At 33.8% G+C, this 17,243-nt stretch overlaps 1 protein-coding gene across 1 annotated transcript; it reads right to left on the minus strand.

Moving 5' to 3' along the window:
- Positions 1-4,921: 4,921 nt before the first annotated feature.
- On the minus strand, positions 4,922-9,632 carry LOC132744551 (uncharacterized). Its single transcript, XM_060733299.1, has 5 exons — positions 9,492-9,632; positions 7,598-7,684; positions 7,075-7,144; positions 6,694-6,852; positions 4,922-6,456 (listed from the first exon to the last, which is right to left on the minus strand). Exons 1-5 carry the CDS (start codon positions 9,516-9,518, stop codon positions 5,273-5,275), a joined length of 1,527 nt encoding a protein of 508 aa, XP_060589282.1. The 5' UTR covers positions 9,519-9,632; the 3' UTR covers positions 4,922-5,272.
- Positions 9,633-17,243: the final 7,611 nt, after the last annotated feature.

The following is a 17,243-nucleotide window of genomic DNA, read 5'->3' on the forward strand; positions in this document are numbered from 1 at the left end:
TAAGATGCTACATACGAGGGGCATATTTTAATTAGTGGCAACAACTCAATTTAACCATGATTTGCACGAGCAATTAATTACATGTATAATCACGGGGGAGGAAGTGTTACACGAAGGATGGAGTTCTTATGACAACTTGTTCAGGAGTTCTTGTGATAACTGTCACGGAGTTCGTCGGAAAGCATCTGTATATACTACAAAAACACTCGTTAAAATGGTTATTTTCATCGTTCAAAAATGAGTTTTAGGTGCTAAATTAAACTTTAATGATTAAGCTAGTCTTACATCTTGTATTGTGTGTCAAAGCCTAATTCACAGGCCATTTTAATCGCCTCTTGCTTCAAATCTGGTAGTTTTCAGTAAAATTTCGAAATAACTTGCCAATTCACAAGTTTTGACCTGTTTACGTATTTCTGGTCTTCATCCTTGCCATACATAATTACCTAATTATAATGAAAAATTGCAATCATAAAGCACCGGCTAACCTATTTATAGCCGATTTTTCAAATTGTGTTGTGTGAATGGGAAGAGTTGAGATGAGGTTCAAGGGAGAGTTGAGTTGATGCTCCGGGGAGAGGTGAGTTGAATTGAGAGTATGTGGAGAGTTGAGTTGATGTTCAAGGGTGTGTTGAATTGAGGTTCCGGGGAGAGTTGAGTTGAGATTATGGGGAAAGTTGAGTTGAATGTATGCGGAATGTTGAGTTGAGTGTATGAGGAGAGTTGAGTTGCGGTTATGGGGATTTTTAAGATGTGGTTACAAGGAGAGTTGAGTTGGCGTTCCGGGTAGAGTTGAGTTGGCGTTCCGGGTAGAGTTGAGTTGGCGTTCCGGGTAGAGTTGAGTTGGCGTTCCGGGTAGAGTTGAGTTGAGGTTTCGGGGAGAGATGATTTGAGGTTAGAGGGAGAGATGTGGTTACAGAGAGAGTTGAGTTTTGGTTCTGGGTAGAGTTAAGTTGAGGTTCCGGGGAGAAATGACTTGAGGTTAGAGGGAAAGTTGAGTTGAGGTTCCGGGAAGTGTTGATATGAGGTTACGGTTAGAGTTGAGTTGAGCTTATGGGGAGAGTTGAGTGTTCGGGGAAAGTTGAGTTGAGATTACAGGGAGAGTTAAGTTGAGGTTAAGGGAGACTTGCGATGATGTTTCAGGGATCATAGTTGAATTGAGTTGATGTTACGGAGAGAGTTGAGTTGAGTTGAGGTTACGGGGATAGTTGAGTTGAGGTTAGTTTAGGTAACGGGAAGTGTTGAGTTTAATTGAGGTTGCAGGAAGAGTTGAGTTGAGGTTATGGGGAAAATTGAGTTATGTTGATGTTACATGCACTATAACATGATTGTGACTATTTCAATAATTTAAAGTTGTGCTTCCCTTCTTGACCTTCCGTTTCCTGGAAACTAAATGGTCATAAACAAAGCTCGCTGACTACTTAGGCCCATAACTCTAGCATGAATTGTTGTTTAATTACATCCTTTTGTTTACTTAAAGAATACCTTGTTAAAATAATTTTTCACATCAACTAGAAATATTTTTCACATGTTTTTGGGATTATTGTATATTAAGTTTCAGGTCACTGTCCAAGTATCATAATTCTAGCATGATTGTAGCCTTTGTGAGCTTTTTGATTCCCTGTTAAGGTTTTGTAAGATTAATCTCTATGATACCAAATTGCATTTGATACAATCTTAATTTTAGTCTGAAAAGCACATTGTAGGTCTTGTAGATATATGACTGTGTGATTGTTTCTTGTCATTGACTTTATAATTTTGTTTTTGCTTATCATGTTTATATAAAAGGTGTCAATTTAAAAACTTCATTGTTGTGCACTTATTTAAATTTCTAGTTGTTTTTTCTATTCATGTGTTAATTTTTTTTATTAGCTCACCTGAGCTTGCTCAGGGTGAGCTTTTAGGATCGATGAATGTCCGTCGTCCGTCGTCCGTCGTCCGTCGTCCGTCCGGCCGTCCACAATTGCTTGTGAACACTCTAGCGGTCGCATTTTTGCCTCAATCATCATCAAACTTGGTCAGGATGCTTATCTAGTTGAAAGCTCGGATGAGTTCGAACATGGGTCATCTCAGATGAAAAACTAGGTCACAAGAGCTAAAAATAGAAAAACCTTGTGAACACTCTAGAGGTCACATTTTTGACCCAATCTTCATCAAACTTGGTCAGGATGTTTGTCTAGGTGATAGCTTCGGATGAGTTCGAACATGGGTCATCTCGGATGAAAAAGTAGGTCACAGGAGCTATAAATAGAAAAACCTTGTGAACACTCTAGTGGTCACATTTTTGAACCAATCATCATCAAACTTGGTCAGAATGCTTGTCTAGTCAATTGCTTGGATGAGTTCGAACATGGGTCATCTCTGATGAAAAACTAGGTCACAGGAGCTAAAATAGAAAAACCTTGTGACCACTCTAGTGGTCACATTTTTGACCCAATCATCATCAAACTTTGTCAGGATGCTTGTTTAGATAATAGCTCGGATGAGTTCGAATATGGGTCATCTCGGATGAAAAACTAGGTCACCGGAGCTATAAATAGAAAAACCTTGTTAACACTCTAGCGGTCACATTTTTGCATCAATCATCCTCAAACTTGGTCAGGATGCTTATCTAGTTGATAGCTTGGATGAGTTCGAACATGGGTCATCTCGGATGAAAAAGTAGGTCACCGGAGCTAAAAATAGAAAAACCTTGTTAACACTTTAGCGGTCACATTTTTGCATCAATCATCATCAAACTTGATCAAGATGCTTGTCTAGGTAATAACTCGGATGAGTTCGAACATGGGTCATCTCGGATGAAAAACTAGGTCACAGGAGCTAAAATAGAAAAACCTTGTTAACACTCTAGTGGTCACAATTTTGACTCAATTGTCATCAAACTTGGTCAGGAAACTTGTCTAGGTCATTGCTGGGAATAAATCGAACATTGGACATCTCGATGAAAAACTAGGTCACAGGAGCTAAAAATAGAAAAATATTGTTAACACTCTAGTGGCTACTGTTGTGATCCAAATATTCTGTTAATTGGTCTGAAAGTTTGTTTTGATGATTTCTAAGTCAAGATCGAACATGGGTCATCTTGGATGAAAAACTAGGTCACACCGCCCAAATATGGAAAAACCTTGTAACATTCTAGTGGTCACATTTTCGACTCCATTATCATCAAAACTTGGTCAGAATGCTTGTCTAGGTAATTGCTTGGATGAGTTCGAAATCGCATGTGAAACTAGGTCACCGGAGCTAAAAATAGAAAAATCTTGTTAACACTCTAGTTGCTACTGTTTGATCCAAGTATCTGGAAATTGGTCTGAAAGTTTGTTTTGATGATTTCTAGGTCAAGTTTGAATATGTGTCACCTGGGTAAAACACTAGGTCGCACTGCTCAAATATGGATAATCCTTGTTAACACTGTAGTGGTCACATTTTTGACTCACCTGTCATGAGACTTGGTCAGAATGCTTGTCTAGGTAATTGTTTGGATGAGTTTGATAATTCAGGTGAGCGATCTAGGGCCATCATGGCCCTCTTGTATATTTTTTTGTTATATTGTTTTTGAGTTTTTTTCTGCTTCTTTTCTAATGTTGATATTAAAAAGTGTTGATTTAAAAACATTGTTTGTGTTTTATTGTCTGTAAGTTCCAACTAACCATAACATTATCTCAATGTAATTCATGTTTATTAGCTGACCATGAAAGGGTAAAAAAACAACAACAAAAGAAAACCACTTATTTTTCTGCTAAATGCTGATATCATTTTCATTTGATGATATTATCAAGGAATTAAACATGAAGTTAATGGTTCTACACTGGTAACTTGTGGGCAACAAAACAAAAATCAGTTTCACAGTCCTTAATAGATCTTAACAGGAATATTAACGTCCATTTTAGTGTTGCCTGCTACAGAGGGATCATTTCCGTTGTCTGTCCGTTTATCTGTCCGTCCGTAACAAATCTTGCCCGGACTACTTCTCAAACAATACTGGGGCAATTTCACCCAATCTTCACAGGAATGATCAGTACAAGGTCTACAGATGTAGTTGTGCATATCATCCACATTTTGGTCTTTTAATGATTTTCTTAAAGTTTGGGGTTCTGTTCTTATACAACTTAAGCAATTTCAATGAAACTTTACATGACTGATCAGTAATTCAAGTTAATGTGCATATTATACGGGGTCTGCTCTTGCATGATTTTTGACCAAGTATTGGCCCTTTATATAACACAAAAAGGTGTTTTGGCCTGTTTTTGCGTTGCAAGCTACTTTAATGTTTTTTTGATTTTGTCTGGACTACTTCTCTTATACTATTAATGCAAATTAAATGACTTTAAATGGTTTACTTTTCTTGATTGATTGGTACCTGGGGTGTATATTTTTAGTCCCAGTTGGTACATATAGTACCTGCTGGGAAGTCTTATTGATCCTTAGTATTGGAAAATATGCATTCAACATAGGCGTCGTATTAATAAGGGAGGTAAATCTGCATTTGCACTCTAGACGTTTGTAATATGGAAAAATGTGGAGGTGTCTCCCTTATAAGTTAAAAACCGCAATGCTTAAAATTACATATTGTAAACGAGACAGTGATGAAGAAATAAATTAAAATAGTAAAACCTTCACTAATACAAGCACCACTGTATATGAGAAGGTAATTTAGTTATATATACATGAACCTTAAAACTTATTGCTAACATGGACATCAATAAAATTTATAAAGGATATTTGTTTGCTTTTTTGTCATTGAAAAGTGTGAACCTATATTTTTGATAATTTTCACTGTGATATTATCAAATATAACTTTCTCGGTAAAATTTTTGTCAGTTTTTTTTATTTGTATCCAGAAACACACTAGATGATATAAGGTCTGACTTTTCAGTGGAATCATTTGTAACAGTTTTGCCATGAAGTCAACACCAAATCATAATACTATTTCTGATCCTTTATTGTGTTAATATCCCAAATAAATTTGTAAACAAACCGTTTAAGAGTTATACAGTTCCCCACAGGAATGAAATATGATTGAACAAACAATGCGTGTAGGCCTACTATGAGTGATAGAATGAATGAAATGAATATTATACAATAAAAAAAAAAAAACAACAAAAGAACATATGATCATAATCCACATATCAAAATACGATCAAAATATAATGGTAACAATATGTTAATAGTAAGTCAAATATAAAAAACACCCGCTTTCATTAAGCCCTATAATACATATAACTAAAAGAATTTCGCACAGGTCAGCTCCATTCCGGTTACCAAATTTCTATTTTTATAGCACAATTGCATATTCAGCCCTCACTCTTCTTGCATACACAAATGCTGTATAAACGGCAACATCTGCATGAGTTAACGTATGGCTTCCAGGACTAACGTTTGAGTAGATTATATCATATGTTCCATAACCAGGTACTGTTGCCGAGACAGTTTCTGTTACGCTCAGCATCATGCCATCCAATAATAATCCAGTAGGATCTAAAGTGGATTCAATAATTATCTCTAATATGGCCTGTTCGAAATTTTCCGGGACGTAAAAGTCATATGTCGAAACATAGCGGTCAATTGACAAGATTTGCATCATAGAAGAATCTCGGACAGGATCTTCTTCATAATCATCCCCATACTGGATAACGAGAACTCTTTCCGTTGATATAACTGATAATGCGACATTTGAATAACTTTTAACAAAGGTGTCACCACGGGACATTCCTACAAGGCAATCCACCACGTTACCGTCCTCGTCAAAAATGGTCACATCTGTATGGTCGAAAGGAATAGCAATTCTCACGTATGAAGTTAGGAAAGGCTTCATGTATCCTATAATGTGAATGCAGCCGAGAGAAGATACCGGAGGAATTTGTTCTGACATGAGGTCGCAACGGCCACCATCAGCTACAAAACATTCATGACCTGACTTTACAGCAATCAGTTCGTTTGACGTGACAATGGTGCCTGAAAATTCGGTACCTTTTTTCCTGAAAGCTTCCATTGCTTCTAATGAAATAGTTTCTTGAGAACCGTCAGAATATTCAATTTGTACAGATGTACCATTTTGTAAGGATACTATAAGAAACTGCTCAAATCTGTCTGGTCTGGTGTTTCCTGATCGGTCACTTGCTAATATGTATTCTTGTCCTAACTCTTCGTCCGATAAGATGCGTCCCCCATCCGCAGAATTCGTCTTAGAATTTAGCCAGTAGACAGTTACTTGGCTATCTGATTTTATGTAAACGGTCTTATTTGAAGGGACTCCATCCGATTTCACTTGAAGGGTGGGGGGAAATTCAATTACTTTTGAGTTTATAACCTCATGTGGTTCATCAAGTATCGATAAAAATGGAACGGTAATGTTAACGTTTGCACACGGACTCAAGATATACAAATATTGGGAGCCAGAGGAAGTGCTTAATGAGAACATATACCCTGTATGAAATGAGGTTCCTGTACGTCCTGCTTCTGAAATAATTATGTAAATTAATGTAAATATAACTATACTTGTATAGTGTGGATAAGTTGTTTTTGTTTTTGCTTTAGTATATCTTCGTTGTTTCTTTTAACTGCAGCTACCTCGATCTTATACCAATTATATACATTGTTTAAATAAAACAATCAGTTCTACTATTTTAGACACCACTTTATCTTTTATTCAAGTTTACTTATTTATTAACGAATTAAAAGATAACATTAACTCACGTGATTGAGTTGGTTCGCAACGTTGATCTACTTCAGTAAAACACTCTCCACATGTGCACACCCCGTCCTGACACCGACAACGGGTACCATCACATGGAAACATTGGATCCGTATCCCAGCAGTCGGAATTTCTTGTACACGTATTTCCAATATTTGTTGCTAAGGAAAATATAATACTTAAGTTGTAAAGTGCCTTTAGGTTTATAATACCAGCATTATGCAACAGATATTTATAATTTTTACAATCAATTTCACCGGGCTGTTTTAAGTTAAATATCAATCAAGAGAAAACTGTAAAATAGATAATGTATCTTCTTCCATCATTTATTACTAGATAGTAACCTTCTTGAATTATATAAGTAAGCAAACATAATTTCTTACCCGGAAAACATTTTTTGGGTATTTCACAATCACGGAACATTCGCCGACATAACTGATCAGAGTCGCAATCCTATTATCATAATATTTTAAATTAGGCATTAAATACATTTCATTTAGTCTTAAATTTAAAACCACATTCACATTTTAAAATAGAAATTTAAAGTTGTTGACCAATGCCCCTCATATAATTACATTGTTAATAGATACATCCAAGAGTTCAAGTATAAATGAGCTGCGCCATGACAAAACCAACTCTATTACATGTACAAGAAGAGAAACGGATAGCGGACAGCATGGATCATGATCAGACTGGTCTGATTCCATGCTAGTCGCAAACGCGCTATGTTGGTTTTGTCATGGCGCGGCTCATTAATGTTTTATCACTATGATTCAAAGCAATACTTTATTTTTAAACATTTTGCACAATTTTACATGTAGTCATAAAATAGTTTCAACCGATGTCATATCAATCGAAATGTGTCAAATAACAATTTAGATTTAGATAATTTCAATAATTACTTACAGCATCGTGTGAACAAAATAAACTTTGTTTTTTGCCTGACCTGTTAAATCGACGACCAGCAGTTAACATTACTATGCATAGTAAAATCTGAAATAAATTCCTCCTTTATTAATGGCAGATCGCTTTAAAGGAAATAATTTAGTTTAACCACATTGCATGTTACACATATGTCATATACCACAGTATATAAAATAATTACCTCAAATATAAACAGTTTATTGATTATAATTGTAACTGGATATTGTATTCTCATTGTTGCACTCTCATCACAAAAAAGTAAAGATGCAACAGATTTAACGCTAAACTCAACACCTTGTTTGTGTGTGTGTTTTTCCCCCATAATTTTGTTGTCTTTTCTCTTTTTCAACTCAAGAATGCAAAAATGTTTAGACACAGAGATAAGCAGTGTTGCACTTTATCATTTTTTTCACATCGCGACATTTTTCGCTTTTTTTGCATGTAACATACTTTCATTCAAATTGCTGCATTTTCGCTTTATTGCCTGACCTGTTTATTCGACGACCAGCTGTTAACTTGCATTCTGACAGAAAATTGTCCTTTATTAATGACAAATCTTTTTCAGCTTCGTACATTTTGTTTCCTGTTGATTTTTCTAAAATGAAATTTAGTAAAACCAAATTGCCCCCTTGACAACAAGGAGATTTAGCCAGCCAAATGCCATTTCTATGCAACCAACAGCCATTCCTTCGTTAGTAGTGGAGAAGAAAAAATGTCAGTAAGAATCAGTCAAAGTTTTCGTTGTAATGTCATTTTTTTTTTATAAAATCTCAGAACATTTCTCGGCATCTGAAGACCATCTTGCAAGCAAATTTGCCTCCCTGACATAGTTAGGTACATAGAAAATAAACAACAATTCACATACTTTTGATTTCTATTAAAAAAATCGCCGAGAAACAAAGTTGGTTGTATTATCTATAAAAGAAGTTGCCGCCCGAATAAAAAAAAATAAAGATAGACTAATTATGTAAAACTTGTAGTAAAACAGTATCGTTATACTGAAATTTCTTTTCAGTAAGATAAAAAAGAGAGAAAGATAGTTCAGAATGGGAGAAATCCGTCAGGACATCATTTTAATTTTTTTTCTAATACCATCAGTATACGAACCACAGTTTAAACCATAAGTCGGCTATAAACCACTATGAGTGTCATAGCTTTAAGCTTGGTACCAGACCAGAGGCTTGATACCACACTGTTTGGCCGGGTACCAATCGGTTTTACAGTCATGCCCCTTAGATTAATGCTTATTTTCATGAAAAGTTTGAAAATGTATTTTAAAGTAAAATATTGTGAAATAAACAAAGTAAGTTATATACACATTGCAAACTGCACATACGATACATGTAAATTACAAAAAGATGTAAAAAAAAATGCAAAAAAACAGCCTTCCTGTGTTGATCGCGCAGTATTATTGCAGAATCGGTCATTAATCCCACATAACATAATAACTTGACTCTTGAATAATTTTCTTTTATTAAAATCTTAGAACATTTTCTTAAGTTGATTTTCTTGAAATGTTTTGGCTCATCAAGTAGGCATGCAGCTTTAAAGAAATTTAAATAAAACTGGAACTTATGATAAGTCTCAGGATAAAATTAAAATTCTATGCAGACGACATTTTGTACTAATGACAATCAGCCTACAAAGCTTTCGACAATATGTCTTTGCAATACAATAATTATTGTTAAGTGTCACAAAATTATTTAATTTAATTCATCATTTTCAAAATGTCTAAGTTCAATGATAAAATAGAGAAAATAAGAATCCATAAAGAACCTTATTATTATTAATATAAATTGTTTAAATAAGACATAATCTCCATATTATTAATGTTATAAATGTTGAAACAATATACTTGAAAATAAATTAATCTTACCAACAAGAAACCTAAAGTAGTCTTCATATCCTAATCCTGTATTTTATCTTATTTCTCCAAATGAAGTAGCAAAATAAAAGGAAGAAAATGATTCTGATCGTGTATTTAAGCTGCTCCCAAACACACACGCATGCGCGCGCATTCACACGCGAACACATACATTCACACACACTACATAAAAAGTTAACCAATAAAACTATACTTAATACAAAGACCTGTTAATATCAAATAAAAACACGTTTCAAAGATCAATAATATCTTTAATCAACTGTAGTAAATATCCAACATGTATAGATTTTTTTATACTACCAAAGTTCGTGTTGAATGTCGTGCCAGCATCGTGTATTTTGTACGCCACTCAATAAAGATGAAATATCGCGGTATATATGCGCATGTAGTACTTTGTCAAAATTTAAGAAAGTTACTATGATAATATAGCTGTTAATGAGTTAATATCGAATGTCGTGCTAATACACTTTCACGACGTCGTCCAGCAGAGCGGCAGCTCGCCCAATGTCAGTCTGTTCATCAGTGTTCTGTGAATTGTTCTGCCTGAAAAGGAATTGTGATGTCATTTACTGAGTAAGCATCGTGACTTCTATGCACTAAAGATCTATCTGTTTTATATTTTTGCAAACTAATGAAGAATATTTTTTTGGCATTTCAAACGATCTCTTGAACTTGCTTTAAATGACTGAAATAATTGTGTGTCCTACAAGTGTGACAGTTCTACTGAATCTGCATGTAGTTCATGCAAAAGAACAGAATGGTATTCCATAGAGCTGCTTCAACGCCGATTGATATAATTATGGCTTGACTCATCAGACCCAAGCCTGGTAAATATGGTTTCTGTAGATATCTTTTTTGAATTAAGTTGAAAGTTTGTAAGATTCATCATGTTCATTGATAAAAAATTGAGTTTGCAAGTTTTGTTTATCAAAACATGACAGTGCACCCCTCGCCTAACCTCACCAAAGACATAAAGTAAATCATTGCATCAGATTTTCAATACTTTGTCAGTTATTGAGTAAAAAACTTGAATTCATTATTATATGCATTATGTGCACTTTTATATACATCCTTGATGTGAAATTCGGCCAGCTACTAAGAAAGCTGATTTTTGTACTATTTTAGTATTTGAATTATTTAAAGCATGGCCTCTGATAATGTTTATATAACTATAACTATCCTAGATCTCTGACAACCTAGGATGGCGCATGTTCAATCAATATATTAAACATAAGGTATCGATGTCAATACCCTATATATCGGTGAATATGGCAGTTTAGCGCAATGTAACAGCTTGAAGATGGCAGTACTTACAAACTTGCTTGCATGATTTCAGTCGGCCATATTCCCTACCCACGAATGATAACTCCTGTTTCCATGTATAAAATTCCACCAAATTATTACCCTTTTAATAGAACTCAAAGAAGGGGCCTTTTTAAGTGGCATTGCAAAAGTTGGGGTGGGGACGTAGTTATTATCAATTTCAAAAGGTTTTGGTTAAAAGCCTGATACAAAGTCGAGCTGGAGTAGAATTTCGAGCCAGCTGAAAATTTGAAAAGGCCAAATTTTGTGCTTGTCAAGCATGTTCTTGCAAAACATTTGAAAGAAATAAACAATTCTGTGAAAAATCTGCACGCAAAAAAGGTCACTTTGGTCTATCGACATACGCCGTTGTTGACTTTATTTTGTAGTTGGCGTGTTTTGAGCTAAAGGACTATGTGTTAATTTTTTCTCAAACTAATAAAGAAAATTTCTTGCACTCTATACGACCTATTAAACATCCTTAAAATGACTTGAAATAATTGCGTGTCGTATAATTTGACAGTCGTGCAAGAAGCTGCTAGTAGTTCCTGAAATGAACAGAAGACATGCTTCAACGCGCATGTATATAATTATTGCCTAATCAATCAGAGCCAAGCCAGGTGAATACGTACATGTATATTTAGATTTTTTTAAGTCTGTAAGTTGACAGTCATCAAAAAAGGAGTTGGCAAGTTTTGTTTATCAAAACATGACAGTGCACCCCTCGCCTTACCTCACCAAAGACATACAGTAAATTATTGCATCAGATTTTCAATACTTTCTACTTTAGCGAGTAAAAAGCTTAAATTAAATTTTGGAAATATGTGCACTGTTATATGTATCCGATATCCTACACTTTGATGTAAAAAAATATGAAATGCCGCATAGTCGGATCTGGTAACAAAGTTATTTTTGGCGTCCGCGCCGAAGCGCGGCGCCCCTTTATGGAACGAAGTCAGATTTTGTGAAAGGGCGACAGCAACTTCTCGAGCCTTTAAGTCGGTCATGATAAAAGCCGATCATTCCGATCGGTATGAGGGTGCTTGATTATTAATTAAATGTCGCGATATGTTACAATGAATAGCGAACTGGAGGATTTCGCAATGCAAACATTTTCAAATGCAATAACCTTTTCATTTTCAAATGCAATAACCTTTTCCGTCTCTTCGGTTTTTTTTATTTATCATTTTGTAGTACACAGTGGGTTATCATGGTATGTTAAAATAGAATGATGAGTTGATGACCTAAATATTCCGAAAATCTATTTATAGAGGGATGTACTCCTATCGGTAATTCCGGTCTCTCCCGGTCTATTTTGACCGTGATACTAGTGACCGGCGAAAAGTATCACACGTTTATTGTCCGATCTCTCTCGGTTTTTGGAGTAGATGTTTGATATCGTTACAGAACAGAACAAATATTTTACAGATAAATAAGCTTTTTTCCAAAATGAATGTTTGTCACTTAGTTTGGTTACAATAATTAATAAACATAGATCAACTCTCAAATATATTGATTATTATTATACATAAACATACAATTCGAAAAAAAAAAAAAAAAAACAACAATAGCATGTTTCATTTTATCTATACGAGATATAAACTATAAATATGTACAATAATTGTGAAAAAAGGTACATTTTTATGGTTTTAATATGACTCTATTAACTTCGAAACATTTTATTTTATTTGTTATTCGTGTTTAGTAAAGATGCCGGTGAATTATTCAAAGTAACAAATTAGATTTTATTAATTATTTGATTTTGAATGATAATTTAAAAAATGATAAAGAAAAATACAAATGTACATGTACATGGTTTAAGAATAAATAATATTATATATTGAAAGATTAACCATAATTTACTGACTTTTTCCAGTAAAGTTTTGACTTATAATCGTCGGTCAATATGACATTTGAATTCTTAAAATTTATTTTACAATTTTAATAGAAAAAGAATAGTAAACGTAAAAAACTCAGTATTAAAATAGCACATAAAAACACAAAAAGAGAGAGGAAAACAATATTCATAAAATCTGTATTAATATTTTTGTTATTAAAATAGATATTACAATTATTGTATAATAAACAATAATGCTCAACATGACATGGTAATATAACCAGTGTCATATTTTTACTAAGTGTGAACAGATACCTTAAGAGGGGGTCTTCGCTAATAGCGAATACATAATAAGGGACAATTCCCCACAAGTGTGGTGTTGATCATGCGTTACTTATTGGTATGGATGATAAATGATTGTATACATGTATATCCGTTGCCAATCAAAGTTCATAATGAACAATGTCTTCCGTCCGTTCATTTTGGTAAAAACCAATTAACCATTGAAAAGTTTATAAGAATATCTTGACATCATATGTCTACTAGTTCATCTTCACTTTCTTATTTCTTGCTTGGACGCCCTTTGATGCTTTGCATCAATGCTTTTCTTGTTTATATTATTTTTGAAATTTAATGTAGTGTAGCATGGCCTCGGATAATGTTTATATAAATTGTAATTGTCCTATATTTCAGATAACATTTTAGTGTCAACATACCCTAGGTTAAATACTGACAAACAACAAATATGATAAAAAAGATCACCAAGGATGAACATGTTCAAAACAAACTTGTTGACAGCAAAAATGACATATGTTCCGTCCATATGTTCATTTGTGATTAAGAATATATGGTAAAATGATGTTTTGCCTGTTATTTTGGTACAACATCAAGGTTTTTTTTTGCTTGAAATAACCTTGAATAACAAAACCCTGTGTGTGATCGGGAATAAAGACAACATGATACCAATGAGTGTAATGTCCGAGAAGTTGTCGGCCTGGCAGCCCGAGGTTTGAAGCCAAGCAACATAGAGTAAGTGATACAAGATATACTGAAATGGTCAAAAATGGATTGTAATCAGTTTTTAAGGTTATAACAAGCAAACATGATATATATAAATATATAAACTTTACCAATAGGGCGCTGAGAAAAGTATATTATCCGTACCGACCATGAAGCCTGAAGTTTACAACATAACAGCTAAGTAAGTGAAATTATGTTGGAAGTACGGAAATGGAACCGTCAAAGATGCCTTATAATAATCTTCTAATTATGTCAACAAGAAGCCTATATACACATTCTTTGATAAGTTACGATTCATTTGAAATACTGCAATCCTATTGGACAAAAAATATTTCGAACACTTATAAACTTTAACCTACTAAATAGCCATAACTCACGCTGAAAAATGACATAAAATCAGTCAATTACAAACATATATTACTATACAATTTTACATAAAATTCATTTCTAAATTAAAGAAGATAAATTTCTCGGGCCAATCTCACTCATTATAAATATAATTATTGTTCAATATTTGCCTACTATACGTTTACAAACAAGCTGTGTCAACGTCTACAATAACATTGACAGTTTTAACAATAAATTTGTGAATGATTTTTGCAAATTAATTAATTTGAATGAATTAATCATATCTGCAAAGATATAAAATTATTAACTTGAAACTTTAACGTGCCATTTGCTGGTATATGTAAAAATATTTTGAAATTATCAATGGCATGATGAAAGCAACAATTAAAAAAATTCATTGCAAGAACCTATTTCAAAACCGGAAACATTTTCATCTCACCATTTAAAGAGGTATTTAACATAAAACTAGCTGATTTGATTTAAAAATATGTCCAAATAAAACTAAGACGTTGAATGCTTATTATAGATCTACTGGATAGAAAAGAAAGACACTATACAATTATTGACTAGTGAGCCATTGAATATGATGTGATTTTCACCGGCAGATGACATATTGACCGAGGCGATAGCCGGTTCATAAAATTGATTTCACAAGCAGAACTCGGCCTAGCCTGTGCCTATGCGAACTACTTCGGCGAGAAAGGCAAGATAATCTGTTTGTTGGAGAGGAAACTGTTTTACAAAAGTCAATGATTTCCAACAGATGGGTTGGAGTCCGACATGCCCATCGAGACTTCCACAAAGGAAGCATGTTTTCAAATTAAGTTTTTTTTTTGTGTGTCATAATAATGGTCATTTTATGAACTACATGTAGTACATGCATATAATCAACTGTTGAAATTCATTAGAGCCTTGGTTTTAAGAAATATTCTCACAACAATGTGTTTAAAACTACTATATATAATACATGTATGCTCCATATGGTGTGTAGAAATAAATCGATCTTTATTCATTAATAAATTAATATCTTCCCGGTCATTAAAACCTAAGGGATATCACTGCGTTGGAGATTGACACTACACTTCTAGTAGCGATTACTTCCCCTCATCAATACAAAGTAATAAGAATTGTTATTTTCTCCCTCACTTCGTTCGTCCGAAAATAAATTATTTCTTTCCTAAACCATATAATACAAACCAAGAAATAAGAAAACTCAGATAATGTTCAATAGAAGTGGGTTTACTAAAGCTCATATGCATATTTTTACATCAATACATTGCACAACATAATGACATATCAAAGGAACGCCTTAATTAGTACATACGTTCAAATAAATATAAATACTTCTGTAATAGCAACAACATGAACAATGTTGACTATAATTAAATTATAAACATACTTCATCTGACGAATTTGAAATCAATGGATCAATACTATGAAATGGGACATACAGAACGAAAAACAACCATTCTTAAATAAAAATTCGGCATATGCTGCGAGCCGGCTGCTCCAACCCCAACTCTTATTATTATTATTCTTTTTTTAAATTTATAGTTTAAGAGGGGGGAGATAGGGAGAATCCAAAGCTCTGGCCAGCGAACAGGCTCTCTCCGCCCCCTGCTTTCCGAACATTCTTTTTGTATTAAGAATTACTTAACAACAAGATAAAACTTTAAGCAAAATAAATCAATTTGACAATTCCTCTCGATACAATTATTGATAAGTCGCATTGTAAAATCCCATCTTTGTCAACTATCTTGAAATATTCATTTATAAAACATTCTTTTAATGTATATAACAAGTATCAACCGTCTCCTCATGAAAAAACAATTTAAAAAAATTAAGAAATTTGGTGAACCTTGCGAACTGTGTAGTAAACCTCGAATGATTTAAAACCGCGAAAATACTCATGAAAATCTCGTGCCCCGTGCATTATTCTACCCAATTATAAACCAAACACCAAAAAGATTAATAAGTACCAAAAAGAAAAGAGTAAAATATTTGGCTCTTGTAAATCCTTTCTAATAGGGGTAAATGGGGTTTTAACTAGTGTGTTATCTTTTAAACATTAATATTAAGTAATGGATACAGTACGAGATTTTCTTAAAAAGTGTCTTTTTACAGACGTAAGAAGACAGTTTGATTGGATAAACAACAAATTGTCCGAGGCAAAGCCGAGAAAAACTTGTTGTTTGTCCTAGCGGACTGTCTTTTTCACGTCTGTAAAAAGAGACTTGTGAAGAAAATATAATACAAGTTAATGTATCCGTCTTTTACGATGATATGTTATAATGAACGCATTTAATAATAAATAGATAATTGTTCTTGTTAAAGATATAAAACTATAAAAAAATATTTACATGACCTAAAAACTTTAAGCAATGCAAGGTGTGGCAAATTGTATTTGCACGAAATTTTTGTGCACATATTTTAATCGGACAAAATTCACTTTCGTTAAAATGACTGCCTTCAATAGAGTGTCATATTTACTAAAAACGAGTATATCGATCCACATGGAAATAAACACTAAACATGCATTGTGTCAATGTTGTATGGATAACGTATTGGACCTCAACTTTGGTAAATTTCCTTACTTGTTTGGTGATGGGGACATGTTATTGTTGTTGTTTCTTTCTAATAGAAGGTCAGACGTTATAAAGGAATGATAGAGTTTCAGCATCTTCCAAAGAACAACTGAAAAAACATTCAATGCTGAAATCAACAGTTACTTTGTTGCTGGAAAGGACCATCCAATTTATTTTAAGTTCGCTACAACTTTCTGTCCGTTTCTATGATGTCTTGTTTGAGGCAGTTAAACTGTCTCCTGTCATGATATAAAATTGGCTAAATGTCTTGTTTCAGCTCGACAATTTGATGAAACATAGGTGGCTATACTCAGGTGCCTGTTCCTGCCTGAAATAATGCACGGAAGGGCCTTATGACCTATTTTACTAGACAATGATACTGCAATCGACAGAAATATGCCAGAGTTAAGTTTAATCATCGCATATTTTCTTACACTTTATTTTTCACGAGGATTAAGCTAAAACAGCTTCCGATATAAGTTTGCAAATCCGGAATTTTCGCAATCTTGGGTACCTTTTTTAATATAGTTTCAATACAAAAAGTTAAATCAAATAGTGATTTGGATTGTTATAGATGATCATTGGCCGTTTATGTAAAGATAGCACAAAAAAGCTCGGGGCAGGCGTCCCATTGGACGTTCCCATTCTCCC

Source organism: Ruditapes philippinarum, unplaced genomic scaffold, assembly GCF_026571515.1.
Source record: "Ruditapes philippinarum isolate M1 unplaced genomic scaffold, ASM2657151v2 ctg809_1_1_1_1, whole genome shotgun sequence".
NCBI classification, from domain to species: Eukaryota; Metazoa; Mollusca; class Bivalvia; order Venerida; family Veneridae; genus Ruditapes; species Ruditapes philippinarum.

Coding starts and splice junctions, on each gene's coding strand:
- LOC132744551 (XM_060733299.1), bottom strand. CDS start 9,518: ATGAAGACTACTTTAGGTTTCTTGTTG. Junction 6,853..7,074: donor ACCCAAAAAATGTTTTCCGG/GTAAGAAATTAT, acceptor TATTTTCCTTAG/CAACAAATATTGGAAATACG. Junction 6,457..6,693: donor TTGCGAACCAACTCAATCAC/GTGAGTTAATGT, acceptor TAATTATTTCAG/AAGCAGGACGTACAGGAACC.